The sequence below is a fragment of the Bolinopsis microptera genome, chromosome 2, assembly GCF_026151205.1.
Source record: "Bolinopsis microptera isolate Bmic1 chromosome 2, MBARI_Bmic_1.0, whole genome shotgun sequence".
Lineage (NCBI taxonomy): Eukaryota > Metazoa > Ctenophora > Tentaculata > Lobata > Bolinopsidae > Bolinopsis > Bolinopsis microptera.
In genome coordinates, this window is record NC_087073.1 from 4,940,544 (window position 1) to 4,963,567 (window position 23,024).

A 23,024-nucleotide genomic window follows, 5' to 3' on the forward strand; every position below is an offset into this window, starting at 1 on the left:
TATATGATAAAATATATAAGATTAAAAATCACGTTTTATAGATTAATCTAGATGTTAAATAAACCAAAATATTTACTTAGAATAAATTTAACTCACCTCTATTCGTATGTTCTTCTTGACGTTGATGACCTTGACAGCTTTGAAATGAAGCTTCACTTCACACTCCTGGCGGGGGTCGATAACCCCGTGATCACTGGACAGGGAGAAGTCATCACCTAGGTTCTCCATTCCGTTAACACGCCACGCTACTGGAAGCAGGGTGCTGTTTCTTATAAACAGTGATCTTGTGTCCTTCCTGCAGATTTTACTTGTTTATATTGATCAGAGCAAGCGGGGTTTTGACTTTATTTGATAGAAAAAGACGGAACTGGACGACAAAATACTGACTTGTAGGCTAAAAAAATAACACAGAACATAAGAATCTGGAACAATATTAACCTGTGAATAAGGACTCTATCAAACTGCAAAACTTTCTTGTCCAGTTCCACCTCAGGTCTGACACCGATACAGGAGATGGCAAATTGAACTGGTTGAGGGTTTTCTCTGATACAGCACACCAGGCAATCTTTAAACTCGTTCGGAGTTTTAGGGTAAGCCCAAACACTCAACTCCTGGAAAAGTAGTGAGTTACAGGATAGTTGTTAGGATGAAATGCCATAATGTTACTCAAAAGCTTTGACTGAAACTCTGATATATTCCTCAACGAGTTCAACCACAAAATATTTTTTTTATAATCGGTAATAAAAAATAAAACAAAAGTTATAAGCAACACGAAAGCTTATATAAAATTTGACTTTCTTTATCTATTTATTCAATAAAGCTATTAAAAGTACCTGAGCCTCTCCAGGTTTTAGTTTCATGTTAGGAGGATCCAGAAGGTAGGTGGTAGCGTTAGCATCGTTCTGGAAACAGAAGGAAACCTCACTCTCAAACGGTGACGTGTTCACAACGTTAAACTTTTCCATGTTCTCCGGATACCTCCCCTCTTTGTACCTTTGCGGATATTTCGGGTTAGTTTACCGAGAAGAAACCGTGATATCAATTTAGCATTTTGTTTTAGTTTATATCGAAGGAAAAGATGATAAAAAGAGTTAAAATGGTTCATGTGTCTGAGCACATTTAGCCATTTTTTACAAAACAATAGAAACATGTTAGTGACGATCGCAATTTTCCAAACTTGTATTAGACCAACCTGTCTCTGTTTTTACCGCAAAGAAGCGGTCCAAACTCGTATGTATCCTCAGATTGAACATATTTCTTGTGAATGATATCCTCTTCTGATTTACTCTTTCTGCGGTTTATGAAGACCATCTTGGGATCGGTACTGATTTGTGGGAAGGCGCACACTCCTCTACAACAAAGTGTGTATCTTTGACGAGTTCCTACTGTCTCAAAGTTCAGCATCTGAGAAGAAGAAAATATGTCAAACACGAGTGTATTTATACTGTTTCGAGCAGTTACACTTACAAGAAAGAAGACGTGCCATAAACATAACACGTGCCATAAACACGCTCAGAATCAAGTATGGATCTGGAATTAAAAGAAAGATATTGGCAGGAGCAACTCCATTTTCAGGAGAACCGGTAACGCTAAACCAGTGCATATGGAACCCCTAACGGATGTGCTAGGAAAGAATGACCTTTGGTTCGCAAATTTTCCACATTAGCTTCATGATGTTGATAGCAAAAGCACAGTGTGGCAAGGCAAACGTTTCGATGTCTCAAATTTAAGATATCTGATTGGTTCATCCGGCCAGGTAACGCAGTTGGTTAATCATCGGCTTTGTAATCGTGAGGTTGCGAGTTCGAATCCCACTGCCTGCCTAGTCGTGGGGTGAGCGTCGTTGACGCTCTGCTAAGGATCCCGAGTGGTCTATGTAGCCCCACGGTTCACTCAGCCGAATGCTCGAGAAATCGGGTGTGAGGGTTAAATGAGGAGCTGTGCTTGATCAACACAGCGAAGCCTCGGGCGAAGAAAGTGTGGCATAGTGCCTTAACCGTCGCTGGCCTTAGGAACGATCCTTCGGCTTCTTGTAAAGCTCTTCCTTGAAAGTGCTGGTTTATATTGTAATGCAGGTAATGCCGAAGTAAAATAACAAAGGTGGTCGACTCATTCGATGGCCTTGTTGCGTCGCAACGAATCCTCATAAGATAAGATAAGAGATAAGAGATCCGAGTAAATCTAAACGTTCCAATTGGACCCCTTATATGAAACGTGATCGAGATAGAACGTGATAGAGATAGCAGCAGCACGTGATCGAAATGGAAGCTTTTATATCCAGTCAGTCGATGAGCACCGAGGAAGATAAAAGAGCAAGATAACGGAACGACTATCTACGACCAATCAGCATTAAGAAGGATAACCACGTGACCTCTTGTTAGCCAATCAGCGTCGGGTACAGGACAAGATAACTGTGTCATAGCAGCAAGGGTAAACTCCTAGACATGATGCCATTTAAAAATACCACGCTTATTACATCTAAAATAAAACTAATTATATAATAAATCTTTAGGTTCACTAAATGACTAATTATTGTCAAAATATGATCATTGGTTTGTTGGTTTGGCAGAGAACTATAATACTGGGTACGATAACAGTACAACAGTATTTTGTGATCACGATGATAAAATTTGAGTGGAAGATTCGTTTATAAATTCCAGAAAATTTTAGATTTAAGACAGCGTATCCCTAAAAGCATATACTGAACAAGGTAAAGAGTTGAATACAGAAAGCTCTTGAGAACCTAATTTATTTCACGTAGTTGTTCGCATGATTATAACTGTGCATTTCGTAATAATAGTCATAAATGAATCAAGTAGTTTAGTTGTTACCTCATCAAAAGTTCCCAGGTCTGTAGAGGTGAATCTTAGGCGGAGGGTTATATCGCTATTAGGGGCAATTACCCATCTATGCGAGGTGAGTCTGAAATATTGAGTCATGAGATTCAATATTCAATTTTTATTAACCACTGCATTGTAAAATTTTAGGACCATCAGCGACAGGCTAGTACTCAGTAAGTGGATTACCAATATTGTTGGTTCATACAACGATTTTGGTTTTATTTAACTTACAGTGGATTCTTGGGAGTGCTTCCAGTGGACTCAGCCACAGAACTAGGACGCTCCTCGACAGAGATGGGAGACGGAGCAGTGGTTTTAGTTCCCTTGACACCCTTAGGAGGTTTAGGAGATGTTCCTCGTCCCCCTTTACCTTTCTTAACTGATACAGGTTCCTTCGTTTCAACTGACAGTGGTGGGGTGGACACTTTCTCAGCGTCTTCCGGTTCTTTCTTCTCTTCTTTCTCCACATTCCTGCATATTTATTATCAAGATCCTCTCATATAACACTTATATCACGCATACACTAAACCTTCATATATGTTTCTAAGTATATATAGAGCTGAAATGTTACTTTACTATACAGTAAAGTGTTACATAACAGTACAGTGAAACTTATTTTTGACAATGGGCCTACTTACACGTCGTCAGATGAAGAGGCCACGAATACGAAGTGCTGAAGGGGTGGGTTAACATCTCTTCTCTTAACGGGTAGTCTGGTTACAGAGAATGTGGCAGGTGGTGGAATGGGAGGTCCGTTAGGTCCCAGACCCAGTGCGTCTAGAATCTCTTCCACAGTCGGCAAACCTGCTGCCATGATTTGGTGAGAGACGTCTTCATCATAAGTTCCTGCTTTGATCACGAAGAGGGGCACGCCGATCTTCTCTTTACTTTCATCGTCTTCAACGTCCTCGGAGACGGTTGATCCTACTGGTGACTCTGGAGGTGCTGGTGCACTTTGTACTGCTGACTGAGGGGATATAATGTATGAACACATTGAGATCCTATTGTTGGAAAAGGGATCCATAATAAAATATAAAACTCTTATTTAGTGTTCAATGCATGCTAATTGTTGAAATTTTAGTGTAAATTCTGAACAATACCAACCTTGGTGTCCTGACGAGTAGCTACACTATCTCTGCTGTCTTTCTCCTTAAATTTCCTCTTGCTGCTTCCGCTACTCACTGGTGGAGCTGGAAATGTATCTACGGTTTCAGAATTTAGTCCTACTTTAAGACCGTTTTATTGGATACGTTGTTTTTTGGGAAAAACAAACTTTTGCTTGACGATGATTTTCACTCAAAATAAGCCCAATAAGGCGGCTTGAAATGAAAACAAGAAATAATTGAACATCGCTTTAACACAAGAAATAGTACCTGCGTTGGGGTCCTCTTCAGGAATATCCCCATGTTTTCTGTACACAACACCGTTGATCCTGTCCCACTGTCCGATCATGTGATGCAGCTCGTCGTTTGCTCCGTCATACACCTGGAACCGGTGGAGCAGTTTCTCAATCCTCTCGTCTTCAGGCTGGGCCTCGTCTCCACTGCCGCCCTGCTTGCTGATATCACACATACTGGCTCCTCCAGCTGCTCCTGTTGGGGTCCTCTTACCCATAGCACTCTTCCGTCTACAGGAACATGGTGTGTGAGAAGGAAATAAAAGTGAGTCGTGCTAATTTTAATGAAGGTCATCCTTGGTTATAAAACACTTTTAGAACTTGAAACAAAGTCTCAAGAAAACCACTGCACGTGCACGCGCGGCACACATACCACACATACCTCTGTTTGGTAGGAGTCTCGCTACTCTCCGTCTTCTCAACAGGAGCCTGACTGCCGGTGTGAGATGTCCTGGACTCGGACCTCTCTGCTGGAGCTCCGTTCTTACCACTGTCTGGCCGTGACGTCTTAGCCTGCTAATTAAATGTGAGTCCCCTTACAGTGGCCTGTGGGTGAGTTTTGAAGACGTTGAACAGTTCATAATGACAGCAGATGTAAGAGAATTACATATAAAGATATAACCTGATATATACTATAACTTACTTTAGTAGTGGTAGGTCTGTCTTTGGCAGGTGCTGGAGCGGCGGCAGGAGCTGGAGCTGCACCCTCCTTCTTAGGTGCATTGCCTCCCCTCTTACGTCGTGTATTCCTGTTAACGACATATTATTATCATTATTGTGCATTCTTATTTCTTTTCCAACATTTAAACAGAATATTTTTCATTATCTGCTCATAATTTGGTAGAAATCTACTGAGATTATTTACTCTTCTAAACAAAATTTTTTTTAAAACACGTACTTCTCCTCTTCTTCCTTTATTTTGTCTTGTTCAGCCTGCTCCTGTTCGCGTCTGATACGCTCAGCATGGGCCTCCCGGTCCTTCCGGAGTCTCTCCCGCTGTAACTTCATAACCTGTTTAAACTTCAGTGTCTCATTACAAATCGCATGCACTAAGCAATAAAAACAGCGGAGTAGCAAATACCGAAATTAACGATCAGCAACGTTTTATTTCAGCAGGATTGTGAAAATAGCAATAATGCAATGATTTAAAAACTAGTTTTCGTGCATTTATTGGAACCTTGTGATCATAGACGGCTTTCTCTTCCTCCTCGAGCGCATCATACTCATCCTCCGACAAATAATCTACTTCTATCTCTTTTTCCTCCGCGATTCGCTTCTCCTTTGCTTTTTGGGCAGCTTCGGCAGCGATTGCTTCTTGTCTGAGAATATACCTTAAAGGTTAGCGTTAGTTCTCCAAGTTTCGAGGTTTATAGCTAAGGTTTAATGTTGAAAGCATTTATAAATCGTTAAGGTCAATAATGATCGACATTCGACATCCTATTAGCTGATCGACTCGAAGAAAAATAACGTTATTCCAGGGCACTGACTTGTTAATCATCTCGTCTTCAGTGATCTTGAGGTCGACGGTGTAGATGTATGGTCGATTACCCAAGGCCTTGAGGACTACTTGGGTTGTTTGTGCCTCATTACCAGTCCACTTACAGTTCAATCCATCAAATACGATACCGTTCTGGCAATCAGACCACTTCAACCTGGGGGGAAGAGAGCTAGACTCTAGAGCATATAAAAACATAGATTTAAATTATACAATTGACAAAATAACGCTTTAAATGTTTAGTATAAAGTGAACTGAGGTCTGAGACAAGGTTAAAAAAGAAATACAATTTGTCTGAGGAACCTGCTGGCTAGGATTTCCGCGACAATATCGTCAGGAAGAGCACAAGGGAAGGGGGTGACGTCCTCAGGCTTCACCTCCAAAGGAGAATCAGCAGGAGCCTGCACACTCTCCTTCGTAGTGGATGTTGCCCCACCTTTAGGAGCGGCTGCGGCGGCTTTGGGTGGACCCGCAGGGGCAACAGCTTTGGCTGAAAGGTTCGTTTTGTACATGGGATTGAGGGGGATTAGGGGGAAACTCAGCTTTGTTGGCTTTCAAAGCTCAGCTTGCAAACAAAGCAAAAGGCTATCTGATTATATAAACAAACCTTATCTACAATTATTATACATGCGGGCTTTTAACGTAAACGTGGGCTCCAAAAAGTGCTTCTGCTTCAAACGGTGAAAAGATTTTGTGACCTAAAATTTGTGGATGAGGGTTTGATGACGAAGTTTCTGATCCGTTAAAATGTGGATCCATGAATCAATTTGGGTGGTCTAATTTTGATTTGAGGAGGACTGATCGTATGGAATATAAACAGCACATGCAACAGCGATCAGCCTTGCGCGATTGCTCTTTTTTTGGTTTGAAAACATAATGAGATCATAATGACTTACACATACGCCTACCTCCGCCCTTAGCGGCCCTACCCCCCTTGCCGTCGATGGCAGATTGAGCAGCAGCATCCTCCTCAGCAGCAGCTTGTTTGGCGTTGTGACAGAACTCTCTGGCTCGGAGTCCTGCTTCTAGAGTCCCAGAGACGATGGCATCGTAGATCACCGAATCCAACTCGATGATGGCAGCGTTGTAAGCCGTTGAGATTTCCTGAGTTTTTAATAGATTGAAACTTGGTTCTTGATGTAATGAGTTCGTGATAGAATCAGATACTTGCTAGCATATGAAAAATTGTTGTACTATAGTTTTGCAAATTTTATTAAACGAACCTTGGCTTGGAATGTTTTGCCACTAAGAGGAGGTCCAGTTATGATGACGTTGAGTCCCTTCTTGTACCTAGCTGCTTTCCCCTCAGGACTGAGATCTATACCCAGGTACCTCGCTATAGACGCAGCTGCAGGGGTTATCTCTAAATCACCTACTCCATCTCCTGAAAACACTTGATATCCAGTTACTGCAACCTGTTACCACTATCAGATTCCTCTTATAAATAGGTGTACTCACTTAACGTTTACAAACATTATGTGATAAAATCTCAACCGTCAAAACTCATAATCATATATTTATTATATAATATTAAAAAATCAAATTTATTGTCTGCGCTTCAGACTTATATAATATATATATTCTAGTACCTGTTGTTTTGTCTGCGTCCTCCTCGACTTGTCCTAGTGCAGATCCAGTAGATGAGACACGGGAGGTGACCCCGGCTGAAGTCCTGCCTCCTGGCCCGGTTACTGAGGGGGCCATGTCGGGTACTGGTTCTGTTCTTTGTCCTACTCCCGGCGCTAAGGTGAGTTCTGTCAGCAATTTTTGTGATATTTTTAATATGGTTAATGGTTATGAAGTTTAGCAGATGATATGGATATCTGAATTCTGAAAGTATTTATTATTTTGAATAAACTCGGCACTTTCTTCAAAGTGGAATTTGAAGAGCCACTAACTTGGAACTCCTTGAGAATCTCTATCATTAGCAGGATCAGCTTCAGGATGATCAACACTCTCATCAGCTTCCAGAGTTGGAACACTAACAGGGTCAGGTTCGTACGCCCGGACTATCTCCTCTGGTAGTTTCTCTCCTGCTGGGCGAGGTGGTAATAACAACATCCCCTGTTCGTTATACCCTGCTGTTCCTCTCAAGATCTGAAATATTTGGTGTTATAGGTAAGTGGCGGAAATGCAGCTCAGAATAATGCTATGAATTTTAAACAACGAAAATTTTTTAGGGAAGATAATTAAATCTAAATTGGCTCACCTCTTCTTCTTGTAAGTACTGCTTATCAAACTCCAGGCTGTACATCTCAACAGCAAATGGGCAAGGATTACTGACAACAACTTCCTTTTCGTCACCCAGTGAGTGTGGTAAGATTGGATCAAATGACACGTGACCCATGTTAAAGTCTAGCTTTGGCTCCATTCCGTGACCCATAACCGTCATGGTGATTTTTCTGGTGCTTTGTGACATTCTGATTGGTATCCTCTGTATGTATCGAGTCTGAAAGGAAAGATAAGCACAATTTAGATATTGAACTGGGATCGTGACATCCTCCTGATTCAATTCCGATCGAACATACAAGATAAGTGACGGCCAATAAGTTGAACTTCAATTTAATATGACACTGAACTGTTGATATTCGGTTGCTTCTTGCTAATTCATATCATTATGGAACATGGGAATTTGGAAAATTGGGAACTTTAGATTATTGTATTTGCACTTGTTTCTCTTTCGATAAAGATGCACGACGAAGTTAAATTTTAATGATTTTTTTATTTTTATTGTGAGAACATTCTTGCACATTATTTGTTTATTTCTCTATTGATGTATAGTCAAGACGTGAGTGTTAGGGCTCTCATTGACAAATTTATGGGTAATCCTGTTTTAATCCTGTTCAATACAAGAGTTACAAGAGTTATAAGAGCTACATCAATGTGACAGCTGGAAAATAAACCAATAAACCTTAACTAGGAGGAGCTAACAAATTCTACGGACTAATCATAATCATAATATCATTATAAACGGAGATCTAACCTCTTCAAGGGGCATAAACTTGACTTGCACATTTTTCCTCTGTCCTGGTAGAAGATGTCCGGAAGATGGAATGAGCTGGAATTCTTGAGGAGCTTCTTTTTCCATCTTGGCAACTTGCTTTCGTCTGTACATCGGGATCATCCGTTCTTTCTGATGGGATTTACAACTTAATATGATGAATTCTGGAGTTGGGCGACATTTCTATCAGCGGACAACAGTTTCTGTAGATTCGAGATTAAGTTCAGTGTGTCATTGTTAGTGCCTAAACTTTGTGAATATGTTGAATTATCTCGCTCTTACCTTCTTTTTAGCGGCACTGCTAGGTCGACTATTCCAACTGCAAGGAACTTGATTATTGTTGAACAGTTGTATGGTAATAATACAACACTCGCCACATTTCACATCTCCGAAGTCTAGCGTGTCACTCGAGACGAACAAGTCTGGCATGGTCACGTGTGCCTGCATTCTCAGTGAGAATATCGGCCCTCCTATTATCTGATAAGGAACATATCAAGTTAATTACCTAAGAATTCTTTTATCAATCCATCAAATTCAATCATTTGAACTAATCGGACGAACTACTAGAGTACTAGATGCTGAAAAAGCTGATCCGGTCGGAATCCTTCTTGTCTGGTAAACTTATTACAGTATTTATGATATAAAAACTGTTATAGATTAACAAGACAAGTTGGAATTTGGATTCTAGAAACTTACATTGAAAGGAACAATTGCAGAATGAACACCCTGATCTATAGACTTAGGATCGAAAGTGACATTAAAAGAGAGTGTCTCTCCAGGAGGCAGCTGCCTCACTCGGTCCAGACCAAGGAAGAAACCAGATCCCACAATTACGGATCTGTCCACAGAAAAGGAAACGGGGAAGAACCCGTTGTTGGTTACATTCAGTGTTTGTGAGCATGTGTTCCCGGCTACAACGTGTCCAAAATCTAGGAAGTAGTCAGCCAGATGGGCCCTGTGGGAGGTAAAGAGATTAGATTTTAGCGCAGTTGGCATAGAATTCCTTGGTTTATTCGAAGAAAACATTATTTGGTGAAGTTTGAAAATAATTCATGATTTAAAACGTAGTGTGCTTACTTTGGCTTTTTCTTCTTTCCTCTAACAGGTTCCACAGGTTGTGGGCCCACAATGAGATTCTCAGCGAACCTCTTCACCATCAGTCTCTCAGCCTCACACTCCAACAGATCTTCAGACGGGAAGGAAGCATTGAGACCTGATTCAGAATATTTAGATGAAGCTTTGCCTGACGGTTTAGAGCGTCCACTCAGAGCTAAAGGTGCACAATTTGGTTCCTCAATATTGAGTGCTTCGTGTGCCTCTGTAAGGAAGCCAGCGTACATCCCATCCTGATCTCCGTAGCGTGGCAGATCTAACTTGATCCTAGGGAAGACACCCTCGCCCACCACCTGTATCACATCAGGTTCAAAGTGAGCTACTTGCACTTTGAAGAGTTTGTCGAACTTAGCCGGTACACCCGGGTAATATCTGATAACCAGTTTGCGGCTGGAGAAGGGAGGGATTTGCCCCATTTCCACCGGAGTGACTGTAAGCTCGCCTGGCTGCGGTTTGCTTCCGTCACATGTGGACATTGTGCTGTAATCTAGTGGGATCCTTCCTTCGTTGAACAGTTCAATTTCTGCTACTGCTATTTGATCGTAGTGCTGAAATAATTCTAAATAAGAGATTTTAATAAAACAGCTCTGAACTGGTGAACTTGGACAATAATTAGGCATTATAGACATATATAGCTACGTTTTAAACATAGATTACGAAATTCAATATATTATGTACAATCAATTGAAACTGACCACTTCTCCGAAGTTGATAAAGTGTTTGTCGAAGGAATACTGGACCAGTGCTGCCTGTCCTCGGAGTTGTATCTTGTACTTGGGGCCTCCCTCCACCTGGCATACAGCCTCCACCGCATTATCCGAGTTCTCATGTCCGTAGAAAGAGAACTGTAAGGTCTGACTGTCTCCTGGCTCTATTGTACCGTGAAGTGGCAGGATGTCAAATACCTGGTAAAGAGAAGTTCTAGCAACCTTACAAAGTTATCATTATTCATTACATTGGTGGTAGGTTGACACTATTTGAATCAATGTTAGTTGTTATAATTCCTAAGAAGTCAGTTAAGGTTAACGTCAGAACCGCGCAAGCTACCTGCTCGATAGGGATGACAGATTTCTCAAGATCTTTCTTTTCTTCTATTTCAGAAATGTAACCCTCTTCTAAATCGCTTCCTTCACCGTTGGAAGGAGAACCAGACGACATACTTGCCTGAATAAGTTATTACAGAGTTATAAATTATAAAGAAATTGAGAAGTTAGAACTATCAATATCAGAAGACTTGGACTGGTAAATTACTGACAAAACTCATTATTGCCACCCCGGTCGGGGGGGGGGGGGGGGGGGGGGGGGACCGTGATTTTATTTTAAAATGTACCTTTTCCTCTAAGATGTCCACCTCACCCTGAATGTTGCTGTCCACGCCAATAGATTCAATGTTAGCGTTATTCACGCTAATAGATTCTACAACAGCGTCGTTGTCAACGAATTTCACTGTGGATTTGATACGGTTACTATGACATGGCGAGTTCAACTGTGAGTGAGAGTTTGAGGGTGCAGTTTCTGTTTCCGAGAGAGTCGCGTGAGGACGACAAATGTGATCAGTGTTGAGATTATCAGTGCAAGTAGTGCGATCAGCGCACGATGTGCACGTGGTGTGGTCAGTGTGCAAGGGTGTGGTGAAGCGTGGGGTGACGGATGTGACGGGTGTGTTTGAGCGCGATCCAGCGTGTAAAGGTATTGAGACACTGTTATCAGGTGTGGTGGAGAGAGCAAAGTGGGTGACTGTAGGATAGGGTGTGCTGAATTCTGATGAGAATTATCGTTAGAATATCATAAGCGGTTTAAAATTAAGGATAATATGATGGCTTTCCAATGAATATGGCACAAATTATATAAAATGTAAAAAAGAGAAATAACAGAATAAATTAACTACCAGGTAAAAAGGCGGCTTGTTTCCGAATGTTGAAATACCACTCGTAGTTAACAGTAAGTCTGGAAGTATTAGTAACAGTCACATATTTGGACATCTCAGTGTCGTTCAAGATGCACCCAAAATCAATGGTCTGATCCTCGAACTTGAGATTAGGGAAGACCACCTCCCCCATTAGGTTGATGTAGTCTATGTGGGGGTGCTCCTTGTACGTGATAGTCAGTTGGGAGGTGTGGGACCTACAGATCCAGTCTTCTTCTTTGTAGGATGGATCAAACTGTACTCTCACCTGAAATAGAAAGGTAAAGATCAAACTTTTCTTATATGTATTATCACAGACTTGTAAACCTTCATTTGATAACAAAACCGCTGTTTTTCAAAGGCCTGGGCTATTCTACTATATCTGTAATCCATCCTACCTTGAGGGCCTCGTTGCTCTGAAGATGAACAGTTGTCTCCTCAGTTTCATCTCCGTTGTTCAAGCACAGCAAGAAGGGATAGTTCAGCATCAGTTTGACAGTCAGGGGCAGAGTGCTGACATTTATCATTTGTAGAGGCTGCTCTACTCGCTCTAATCTATCACTGGGGCCCTGGAATCAAACTGTGTGTCAGGCTGACTTTCTTATTTACAAGACTTTTTGGTTTTTATACAGTATGCAGTTTAGTATGATTGTTTATATGTTTTTAAAAAATTTCACACATCATTATCTAACAGTCAGCTGAATTGGATTTATCGATTCTAACCTTGAGAATTGTAAAAGCTAAACTCTTTTCAGAGAAGCTGAGGAAAGGATCAATGAACTGAGCGAACAAATCAACTTTGTACACCGTTTCCTTGCTGGTACTTTTCCCAATGAGTGCCTGACGAAATAATGTTGAAATTTGTAAAGAATACCATCTTGAACATTACAATTATTTGGTCTAATTTTAATAAAACAACAATGTTTGACATTCAGAAGAAGTGGGATAGTCACCTGACAGAGTAACTTCTGTTTGACAGCTCCAGCAGTGCTAGAGAACCCGTGAATGGTGATCTCCTCGGTGCTATTAGGTTCAATAACCAACTTGTTGGGGCTCACTGTGAAGGTGGGACGTGGTGGGGCCGGCTCCTGGGGAAGCTGCAATGTTAGGTTTTAGTTTTGTGTTACTGGTCAGATGAAGTTTGGAGGAGTAATAATTAATGGAATTAACAGCTATGTAATATGAGCTAATTAAAAGAGTGACCAAGTTTACCTTGGCAAGTTTAACGTTATGCTTTTTGGTAGGTTTAATTCCATCTACAGTCCAATAAAGTACTTGTCGACGTTTGCCTTTGTTCTGCAGTTGGAACCTGAAATGAAGTTGAAAATTCACAAATAGTAAGAAAGCGAAATAGGGAACAAGAGAGTTGAAAAGTATAAACATTATGAACATTTCATGATAATAACAGCTAACCTGTAGTAAACAGGTCTAGAAGAAAACAGAGGACCCAGATCCATGACAGGGCTAATCTCCGGAGAAGCCACGATGGTGGGACCTTGTCCGGCAGCCACCAGAGAGATAGAGTGACTGGAACTGTCCTCCACGAGAATTGTCAGATTGTCACTGAACCTCACGTTGTCACTTAAGTAGACTGACACGTCCAGTTCTAGTTTCTGTTGTGGTTCCAGTGTTCCAGTGCGGGGTGTCACTTTGTACGCTGGGTTCTGTAGAAACACATTTTACAGGTCAATATTATTGTTTATTTAACTCATTAAGTTGATATAAAGTTGTGCATCTCATATAATACATGATCATACGTTTTGTGATGTTAAATTCCTGTCAAAGTGTTCAGAAGATACAATAACAACTTACTGCACGTTCGAGAACACACTCAAAGTTAGCAGGAATGCTACTCTCGTTAGTGAGAACTAATGGCAGGGAGGTTCTCTTCAAGACACCAATCACTCCAAAGTCAATCTGAGGTGTGCTAATACTCAGTACAGGTCCCTCTCCCACACAGTATAAAGATAACTCCAGGGGAGACTGCTGTGAGCCAATAATCTTGAAGAATATAGACCTGTGAAGATCATCCAGTCTGGTTGCTTCAATAGTTATAGGCACTTCTATAGTGGAGTGAGGCTGGATTACACTCTTTGGACAGGAACTGGAGAATTTTATTCCGTTCTGATCTTCGCCCTCAGTGTCCAGGATCTCGTACTTAGCTGGGTGGTCGTCAGGGTTCTTGAGTATCGCTTTCAGAGTGTAGTGGTGGTGGATAAACGTCCTTTTGAAGTCTAGATCTTGTGTAGTCAATTCAATTGCAGGCACGATACATCTAAAAAGTGAATTGTTAGAACTGAAATACCCTGTACAGTGTACGTCTCCTATTATTTACTTGTGATATCGTGTAAGAGCATTTAAAGACTAGTATAGGGCACTTTCAAAAACTATGTTAACGAATCTGTCACGGGAAAAATTTCAACTTCTAGAAGCTCTCATTTGGTGGATAAACTCAATATTTTGATTAAACTTTTTTTCAGCAGAGGATTTGCGATAGTTCAACTTTTACAAAAAGAATAAAATGTCTACTATGTCTATGAGCAGAGATACACGCATTTAAATCAGGGCTAATAATGGTGGATATACTTTTCAGAGGGGTTTGGTGGATATATCATTTGTTGGCCTGTAACTTTACGTGTGGTTAATTTATGGTGATTATTTCTATATAGAAATAACGGAAACTAAAATGAACCATTATTTAAGTGTCAAAGCTTACGCTGAGCAACTTACTTAGCTGTAAGAGGAACTGATAGAATGGCCTCCCCAACCCCGTGAACATCCACCACGAGCTGTTTATCGTATCTGCCAATATTGGTCGGAACAAAGTCTACTTGGAGTCTCTGTTCGTGTCCCGGATTCAGGACACCCTCACACGGAGCTATATCGAACTCGTTTGCTCCACAATAACCTTTCTTATCACCGGGCACGTGTTTCCCGTGCACATCATCCGGGATACGTATCCTATATCTCATCACGATATCAGAGGTGTTGGAGAGCGTGATTATCTTTGAGTTCACGAAACCGTAGCTGACATTTCCAAACTTGATACAGTTTGTGTCAAAGTGGAATGTTGGTCCGATCACGGTTCCATGTACACGTAGCGCCAATGTGTCGGGTGCTCCTCTTATAGCAAACTTGAAAGTTTCCGTGAATGTTCCCAAAATGTGAGAAGAGAAAACTATCTTGATCAGTTGCAATTCTCCGACTGCAATCTTTCCTTCGCTCGGGTAGAAGTTAAAGAGAGGGCCAAATATCGACTCCGGCTGTATCAAATTGAAATCGATCGGTATGTCACCTTTGTTCTCAAGTATAACTTCATACGAGTGTCGTGATCCGATGAAAACATTACCAATGTCGATCGAATCACAAGAGAATATGGCTTTAGGCCCCAAACCATCACCGACAATCTTGAGTGGCAATCTCGTTTCTCTTCCAGTAATGTCACAATATGCCATTCGAGTGTAGTTTTGAGCTGCTTCTGGTTTGAACATGACTGTAATAGTGGTAGAAGAGTTGGGCCATATCTCTCCAGACATTGGCTCCAACACAATGATATCATCTGAGAAGAGCATGTTATCATCATTCACAGCGGACTTCTTGTTGTGATACGATCTAGTTATCAGAGACATTTCATGTCTCTTAGTTGGGTTAATGATGCACTGGTTTATAAACGCCTGCATCTCGTCTTCCTCATCCTTTTCCAAGTCTGTAAAACACCTGGAATAAAACTTTATTGATGCTGAGGGTTTGGTATCACACTTGCACTCTTACTTCTTAACTTTGTGCATGGCCTAGCTCCAATAGCAGCATAATCATTTGTGTTACTGTTATAGTTATTTCAAATTCGCTGCAACTTGAATAAATTCACAGTACAAATTGCGTTTTTCATTAATCACCACCAAGATCGGTAGACAGGAACTAACAAGTTAACTTACACATCCTTTGTGTTGTGCTCTTCTGCAAGAGTTGCGAACTTCTTCCACTGATAGTGAACGACAATGTTGCTCCGGTTGTGAATGGTGATTGCCTTTTGAGTGGACATCGTTATGTACGTAGTCTCCAACTTCAGCATAGTCTTTTCCAGTCTGACATTAGCGTCTGTGGCATTTCCACACAAGGCAATTGACACATCCTCACCTAAAATTATGTCACTATTTAATAATTTTAACAACAGCACGTTGTGATAAATTTGAAGAAACTGTCAGAAAGTTTATGATACAAAATAATGCTTCTAAAGTGAACAAATTCTCAAAATTAAATAGTTATGTAATTGTAAAGATGTTTACCTGTGTCGTATTGTAGGACCATGTCTTGCATCTGAGAACCAGTAACAGATGGATTATAGCTGATGTGAACTTGCATGGATCCACCAATACCAAGAGATCCATGAGTTGGCTTCACAGAGTATGGATCTGTAACCTTGAATGAGAACCTAGCTTCTCTGCTACCTACATTTCGTATCAGTAGAGTTTTTGTGGACTCGTGTTTCACAGGTTGTGTGCCAAAGTCAACAGTGTCAGGAAAATCAAGCACAGCCCTTGATCCCATACAATGTACTGGGACTAAAAACTTTTCCCTTTCAGTTGAAACTACTATCTCATGATAATAGTCTTTTTGCTCAGTTGGCATAAACTTTATCGTGAAAGTGATATCAATTCCTGGAGCAACCTTTGCACTAGCATTTGGGGGTGTGATAATTTCAAAGTAAGGTGACTCGACTTGAGAAACTCTAACTGCTCTGGCAACTTTATCATTGTTTCGCAACGACAATGGAAGTTCATATGATTGGCAGGGAACAAATCTTTGAAAGTGGAGCTCAGAAGGGAATGGTTGAAACAGCGGCTCATCAATCGCTAATTGTGTATCTTTGATATTTGAAAAGGCTGATATGTCCAGTAGTTGGATTATCTTGGGGAGACGCATATCCTTGGTCTGCAGCAACCTTTGGTCTGTGCTTAGAGATGTGATCTTGAAATAAGCAGATGGCTTTATCTGAAATAAGTTTAAGGTTATTCCAAACAACAAACAGTAAAGGTGAGATCTCATTTCATGTTTTATATTATAATATGAAATAGGCACAGGAAAAAAATTCTCCCATAAGCTTATTGGTTTTAAGACAAAGTAACTACTACAATCTGCATGAAGAGAACCCTACGAGAAGAGCATTGAAGTGTGAAATAGATACCTTTTTCTTGCCATCTGAACCTCGAACAAGTGCTGGTCGAGTGCATAGTTGGCTTTTCTTTACCTCGGCAGGAGGTACGGGGTCAAATAATGACATCGTTTAAGCTACAAATTTACCTCTCGCATTTGTACCTAAATTATTGATTCGATTAGAAAAAATCATTATTATTAATTTGGAAAGTAGTCACATAATTATAATAATGAAATACAATAGATTTACATTAACTGAAAGGACCTCTTTAAATCTGTGTGTAATTTACAAGGCCTAATTCCTTAACTGTGACATCAAAACTGGAAATTTACTGGATTATATATTTGTAATATGATTGATGTTTTACTCTACACTCGACTCTACACTCGACTGTCACTTGACTTTTTAAAATGCCTATTCGAAACCTTAACCCTAACCCATTCCTTCACAAAAGCATATGCTGAAACCCTAACGAGAAATTAGACTAACTTCCTTATAGGTCATATCACGTGATCGAGACAGTTTTCGCCAATATCTCGCCAGAGGAACATTTTAATCCTATGTCATAGGGGTGATTCTGAATCAGCGTACGAAAACACATCGATTCAAGTTGGTTTAAACTGTCGGGGCCCTTTTAGAACAACCTCGAAGATTTACTGTAGACTGATTTGGCACGCTCATAAATAATCTGATGAGTTTCAATAAATTGAGATCCTGCTTCAGCTAAAGTAGCCGAGAGATTATTTCTCACTCACTACAGAGCTGTTTCCAGCAGGGGGCAAAACAGCCCAGATAAATAACCAAATATAAACTACATTTAGGGCTTGTCGATGAAGTGGGCCACAATGCACAACAGATATAATAATAATAGCCAAATAGAAAAAGGTCTTTGGTGATCCATTGATCGCTTTACCCTTGATTAACCATGAGAACCGGCAATGGACAGCCTCCAACTCAAGGATAATTCACAAAATATCAAGATCTGAGCAGCAGATGGATCCCACAACGGTGCACAGAAAGTAATATAAGCAGTACACTACTACTAGACTTAGTAGTAAAATATTCAAACAATATACACATAATATAGCAATGACCCTATATAAAATCAACCCTTTAAGAATTCAAAAAATTCCCTTAACAATCAAAAATTTTTTTACCCTTGGCCTTGTGGCTCCAAGTTAAGATCTAGACTGTTTATATCAACGATGTTTTTTCTCGCACCTCTGTCTCCACGGAGAGAAATCACTGTTGTTCTGAGGATTTCAAAGCGAAGGCGCTTTCTTATGTATCCTACAGCGTCTGAGTACCTCTGGCCAGTGTGGTACTCCATCTTACTGGCCAGCTTCTTGACCAGTCTCTCAGCTTCACCACCCATTCCACCAGAGGTCGACTGTTGATTGCCAATTGATACATGTTTCGTATCCCCTTCGGCGGCGCGCGCTTCGCGCGCGAAAAGTGGCATGCAACGTATGTCAAATTGCCAATAAACTACTGATTCACTCAATTGAGAAGTCCCATCAGATTTTTCGAATCAATATTTTTAGAGAACAACAGCATGAGCAGTCACGAAATTATGCCAGGTTCAACTCAGCAAGGTTTGTGTTTTAAAATTGAAGACTATCAATGTAATATAAAATTGACCTTGACACACTTTTCATCCCCTTTTCGCGCACGAAAAGGGGTTGCAAGACCGTCGACGAGTCAAACCCGGTGTACTTGGAAGATTATAAACCTACAAGGTTATGTAATAAAGAAGAACATAACTATTATTAGTTTCATTCTGGTATTATGTTAGTTTGTCATACGTTGTATGACCCGCCGCGCACGAGTGCGCGGCTCCCCCTGTATCGTAGAAACTGTATATAGTAGTGGAAAGTATGTAAATTAGATTCATTTTAACTTGGTTGTCTAGGCCAATAGATTTAAGATAATTTTTAAACTTTAGTAGATATATTTTTAATGATGTGTGATGATGGTTGTGTCATTATATTTTGATTTGATTTGATTTCTATAGTGAAACGACCGTGGGGTCACGACGTAATACAAATAAAGGGGGTACGGGGTGCACAACAACTGAGCTGAGACTAAATTTTCGCTCAAACGTTGTTTTAAAATATAAATATGATCAGTTGTAGTCAAACGTCGCCAAAATAAAAGCAAAGTTTGGTTGTAATTGACTGTTTTTGCTTGGAGGACTTCGACGCGCCGCGCAAACTCAATGAAACTAATAAAATCAATGAAACTAATAAAATCAATGTTTTAGCTCATTTTACAAAGTCAAATATTTAAAACAATTAAAATTGTATAGTGCTCAATTTGTAAACGACTAGTTGATCTTTGCTATTGGAAGTTTGCCAAGGACTGGCAGCTAGCGGGGCAAGGAATGCACGGGCTTAGGGGCTTTTGTGCACACCAGAACACTAGCTCGGTACATTTTTGGAAACTAGAAGGACTGAAAACTAAAATTGTTTTTGATGGAGGTTGAGGCATGTTTTTGAGAGGGACTGTATAATAGCTTGTGGTAACAACAGGCCTTTACTTTAATAGGATGAAGTTTTGGTTTTAGGACAGGGAGAAGGCATTAAGAAAATTTGCTCTTTGTTAACAAGGCAGAGGATAAGCAATGTTGGTTATAATATGTATCAATATCTAGATCTTCGTTAATCAATTTTCACTAAATATTTTTAAAATTTTAATAGGGAGGGGAATTCATCAACTTTATTAAGTACCTATCAAAAATAAATCTTATCAATGTAATAGTTAAAAAATCATAAATCATAATCGTAAGTTAAAAACACTTTCTCACTACACTGCGCTCACACACGTTAGTAAGGCAAAGGAAAATGCCACCCAGCTAATTTTCAATTTCAAGATAATCATTTTGGATGTGTGGACCCTAGGGTAGACTTGGTGTCAAAATTTAAATTAGAGCATTCGAAATCTTTGTTTGTCCAATCAAGATCAGCATGGTTATGCTGGTTGAAGAGCAGTGATTGCTTCATCCTAGACTTCAGGCAGGCCACACTCAGACAGTAGTCACGTATACCAAGCTTAGGCACAATTACGTTCCAAATACGAGTCGTTCTGCTATTGAAGTTGTCAGGGGGGTCTGCTTGGCTTAGTATAAGGGTGGGTTTCCTACTTGAGCAGGTGAAATTTTCATGGAGGGAAATCGGAGCACGGAATTTCATGATTTTATAGAGCTCAAGAAAACAGTGGCAACTGTACAGGTTTTGGACGGCAAGTATTCCGTGTTCCTTGAACAAAGGTTTGGTGTGCTCTTTCAAGAAAAATTTTTTGTTCAGATTTTGGTTTTCAAACGGTCGAGCACGAGCACAGGTCTTAAATTTATCTAGGTATGCCTCCCTGTCGCCAAACAGTACCCTGAGACAATATTTTTGCGCTTTGAATACAGAACTTATATGAGTGTTGGCTGCCCCACCCCAAACCGTGATACAATAGGAGAGGTGTGATTCAAATAGAGTGTAATACAACTGGCGGTGTAAGAAATCTGGGAGGGAGCAGCGTAGGCGGCAGAGAGTTGATGTTGCATGGCTGAGAGAACGCCTAAGTGATTTTATGTGTTCTTCCCAGGTCAGCTTTTCGTCGATGACGACTCCCAGAAACTTAGCAGATGCAACTTGTTTTATTGGAAAGTTATCAATGGTTAGGGTATATTCAGAATTATTGTCAGTCTGGGAGGACGATGCTGGTTTAAAGTGAATGAAACAGCATTTAGACATGTTGACATGGAGTTTGTTTGCTCGCATGTAGGAAGATAAACTAGCTAAAAGAGAATTACCACGCATATGTGCCTCCTTTTTAGATTTCCCAGTCACAAATATATTGGTGTCATCAGCGAAGGTGAAAAATGATCCCAGACTGGAGCAGTTGGCGATATCATTCATATATAGGAGAAATAAGAGAGGTCCGAGAATCGAACCCTGGGGGACTCCAAACTGTATTTTCAAGGCGTCAGATTTCTCACCAACCACTTCAGTATATTGTGATCTATTTGTTAAGTAACTTTTTATAAGATTATTTGCCACCCCACGTATCCCATAGCCCTGTAATTTTACAAGTAATGTACCATGATCTATTGTATCAAAAGCTTTGCTAAGGTCTATGAATATGCCTAAGACATGATGCTTAAGTTTTAGAGATTCAGTTATAAGGTTTACTGAGTAATTAACTGCATGTGAAGTAGAGTGTGACTGCCTGAAGCCAAATTGTGATTTAGATATTATACCCTGTGAGCTAACAAACGAATATATTCTTGAGTAAATGATCTTTTCAAAGATTTTACCAAATATAGAGAGAGTAGAGATTGGGCGGTAGTTTTCTATCTCTTCAGGGTTTCCCTTCTTAAATACAGGAGTTATTCTACCAGTCTTTAGAACGTCGGGGAACGTGCCATTGGACATTAAGATGTTGATGTATCGACTAAGGATCGGTGTAATTACGTGAGATGATCTTTTGATTACACTAACAGGAATATCACTTGCTTTTCCATTTTATCTCATTAGGTGTACAGTCTTCTAACATAATCGATTTTTCATTTTTCTTTCCAAGGAAATCATAGAATGTTTTTATAGGGAGAATTGGTAAACCAGAGGCCTCACTGCTACTAAGTGTTTCATTGAGCTTAGGGGCAATAGAAACAAAGTAAGAGTTGAATCCATTGGCTATGACTCTACGATTCATGATTCGTTCGTTGTTTATGATAAAGGGAGGCTTAGTTTGCTTCTTTTTCTTGCCCCTGAGCTCATTGATTATCTGCCACGTTTTTTTGCTGTTTTCTATGTTTTTATAGATTTCATTGCAGTAGTACGATCGTTTGGCGACCTTGATAATACTTTTAAGCATTCTTCGGTAGTCACTGAAGACTTTATAGAGCAGTACATTACCCTCAGGGTTTCTATTTGTTACAGTGCTTGACCAGTCTCTACAGAGTTCATGTTTTCTTTCAACTGAGACAATGATTCCATCGGTAATCCACGGTTGAGTTTGGGAGTCCTTTTGGTAACTTTTGGCTCATCAAGCTTACAGTGTTTATCAAGTGTTTCATTGAAGCAGTCCAAAAACTCATTGAAGTTTACCGAAGGAGTCAAGTCATTCACCTTCACCTCGAGTTCATTAACAAAATTAGTGAGTTTGGACCTTGAATAATCATAGTAGCGAACATGTTTAAGTTTTTCAGTACTGTTTTCGGTAGGAATTGACGTGAAGGTGAATATAAAGGCATGGTCACCAATCCTATCATTCAATACACCGGAGAGAAGTACATGATCTATCTCTGATGTGAGGATATTGTCAATACATGAGTTTTTACAGTTAGGACGGAAGTGGGTAGCAAGTGATATAGTAGGATACATATTGTTACGAAGTAACGTGTCCTCAAATAGCTGGCTGGAGGTTTGTACATTGAGGAGGTTAGAGTTAAAATCGCCAAGAATATGGAACTTTTTACCAGACAACTGCTTAGATATATCCTCAAGAGTTTGACAAAAGGTCTCACTACAGCCATTTGGAGGACGATAAGCAACCCCATATGTCAGTTTGTCACCCGAGCTAAGAGTAATTTCAACAAATAAGCACTCAATATCTTTAGTGCAGTGAGATAGATTTTCGATTACTACAGCATTCAGGCGATCAGAGACATATAAGGATACTCCTGTTCCTTTTTTCTTATCAGGGTAAGGTTTTTTTTTTACATATTTGATAGATTTACAGATCTGGCTTGACAAAAATTTTCAGAAAAAATCATGTTCGCGGGAAGCAAAAATCTGATGAGTTTTTTAGGGGGGAGGGGTAGGGGGTTGAGGGGGGTTGAGAAGGGTTGTCACATGACGAGAAATTTTTTGCAAAAATTAAACGATCTTTATTTGTTGATATTATTCACCCCTGTTGCCTAGAGTGGTGGGTCTGCACTTGAGAAGAGTGGGTCTGGCCGCTAGAATGGTGGGTCTGCAATCTAGAAGTGGGTCTGGCAACCAGAATGATGGGTCTGTACCCTTAAAGAGTGGTCTGACAACCAGAGTGGTGGGTGTGCACTTGAGAATAGTGGGTCTGGCAGCTAGAATGGTGGGTATGCAATCTATAAGTGGGTCTGTTAACC

At 40.3% G+C, this 23,024-nt stretch overlaps 1 protein-coding gene across 1 annotated transcript in view; it reads right to left on the minus strand.

Annotated features, from left to right (window-relative positions):
* Nucleotides 1–17,072, minus strand: part of LOC134811994 (hydrocephalus-inducing protein homolog) — a 52,826-nt gene extending 35,754 nt beyond the window's left edge. Inside the window, exons 1-38 of the mRNA XM_063819169.1 lie at nucleotides 16,937–17,072; nucleotides 16,038–16,743; nucleotides 15,687–15,888; nucleotides 14,482–15,468; nucleotides 13,564–14,026; nucleotides 13,165–13,415; nucleotides 12,964–13,060; nucleotides 12,705–12,848; nucleotides 12,475–12,591; nucleotides 12,150–12,320; nucleotides 11,734–12,019; nucleotides 11,176–11,606; nucleotides 10,893–11,009; nucleotides 10,541–10,750; nucleotides 9,810–10,393; nucleotides 9,429–9,687; nucleotides 9,015–9,209; nucleotides 8,715–8,864; nucleotides 7,941–8,180; nucleotides 7,630–7,828; nucleotides 7,321–7,473; nucleotides 6,955–7,115; nucleotides 6,628–6,835; nucleotides 6,035–6,221; nucleotides 5,724–5,888; nucleotides 5,414–5,555; nucleotides 5,135–5,247; nucleotides 4,880–4,985; nucleotides 4,619–4,752; nucleotides 4,214–4,467; nucleotides 3,945–4,042; nucleotides 3,479–3,807; nucleotides 3,072–3,311; nucleotides 2,832–2,922; nucleotides 1,193–1,404; nucleotides 834–993; nucleotides 439–611; nucleotides 97–295 (exon numbers count right to left, since the gene is read on the minus strand). Of these exons, the coding sequence (XP_063675239.1) occupies nucleotides 97–295; nucleotides 439–611; nucleotides 834–993; nucleotides 1,193–1,404; nucleotides 2,832–2,922; nucleotides 3,072–3,311; nucleotides 3,479–3,807; nucleotides 3,945–4,042; nucleotides 4,214–4,467; nucleotides 4,619–4,752; nucleotides 4,880–4,985; nucleotides 5,135–5,247; nucleotides 5,414–5,555; nucleotides 5,724–5,888; nucleotides 6,035–6,221; nucleotides 6,628–6,835; nucleotides 6,955–7,115; nucleotides 7,321–7,473; nucleotides 7,630–7,828; nucleotides 7,941–8,180; nucleotides 8,715–8,864; nucleotides 9,015–9,209; nucleotides 9,429–9,687; nucleotides 9,810–10,393; nucleotides 10,541–10,750; nucleotides 10,893–11,009; nucleotides 11,176–11,606; nucleotides 11,734–12,019; nucleotides 12,150–12,320; nucleotides 12,475–12,591; nucleotides 12,705–12,848; nucleotides 12,964–13,060; nucleotides 13,165–13,415; nucleotides 13,564–14,026; nucleotides 14,482–15,468; nucleotides 15,687–15,888; nucleotides 16,038–16,743; nucleotides 16,937–17,032 (9,030 nt within the window). The 5' untranslated portion in view covers nucleotides 17,033–17,072. The remainder of the gene's footprint in view (nucleotides 1–96; nucleotides 296–438; nucleotides 612–833; nucleotides 994–1,192; nucleotides 1,405–2,831; nucleotides 2,923–3,071; nucleotides 3,312–3,478; nucleotides 3,808–3,944; nucleotides 4,043–4,213; nucleotides 4,468–4,618; nucleotides 4,753–4,879; nucleotides 4,986–5,134; nucleotides 5,248–5,413; nucleotides 5,556–5,723; nucleotides 5,889–6,034; nucleotides 6,222–6,627; nucleotides 6,836–6,954; nucleotides 7,116–7,320; nucleotides 7,474–7,629; nucleotides 7,829–7,940; nucleotides 8,181–8,714; nucleotides 8,865–9,014; nucleotides 9,210–9,428; nucleotides 9,688–9,809; nucleotides 10,394–10,540; nucleotides 10,751–10,892; nucleotides 11,010–11,175; nucleotides 11,607–11,733; nucleotides 12,020–12,149; nucleotides 12,321–12,474; nucleotides 12,592–12,704; nucleotides 12,849–12,963; nucleotides 13,061–13,164; nucleotides 13,416–13,563; nucleotides 14,027–14,481; nucleotides 15,469–15,686; nucleotides 15,889–16,037; nucleotides 16,744–16,936) is intronic.
* Between the last annotated feature and the right edge of the window lie 5,952 nt (nucleotides 17,073–23,024).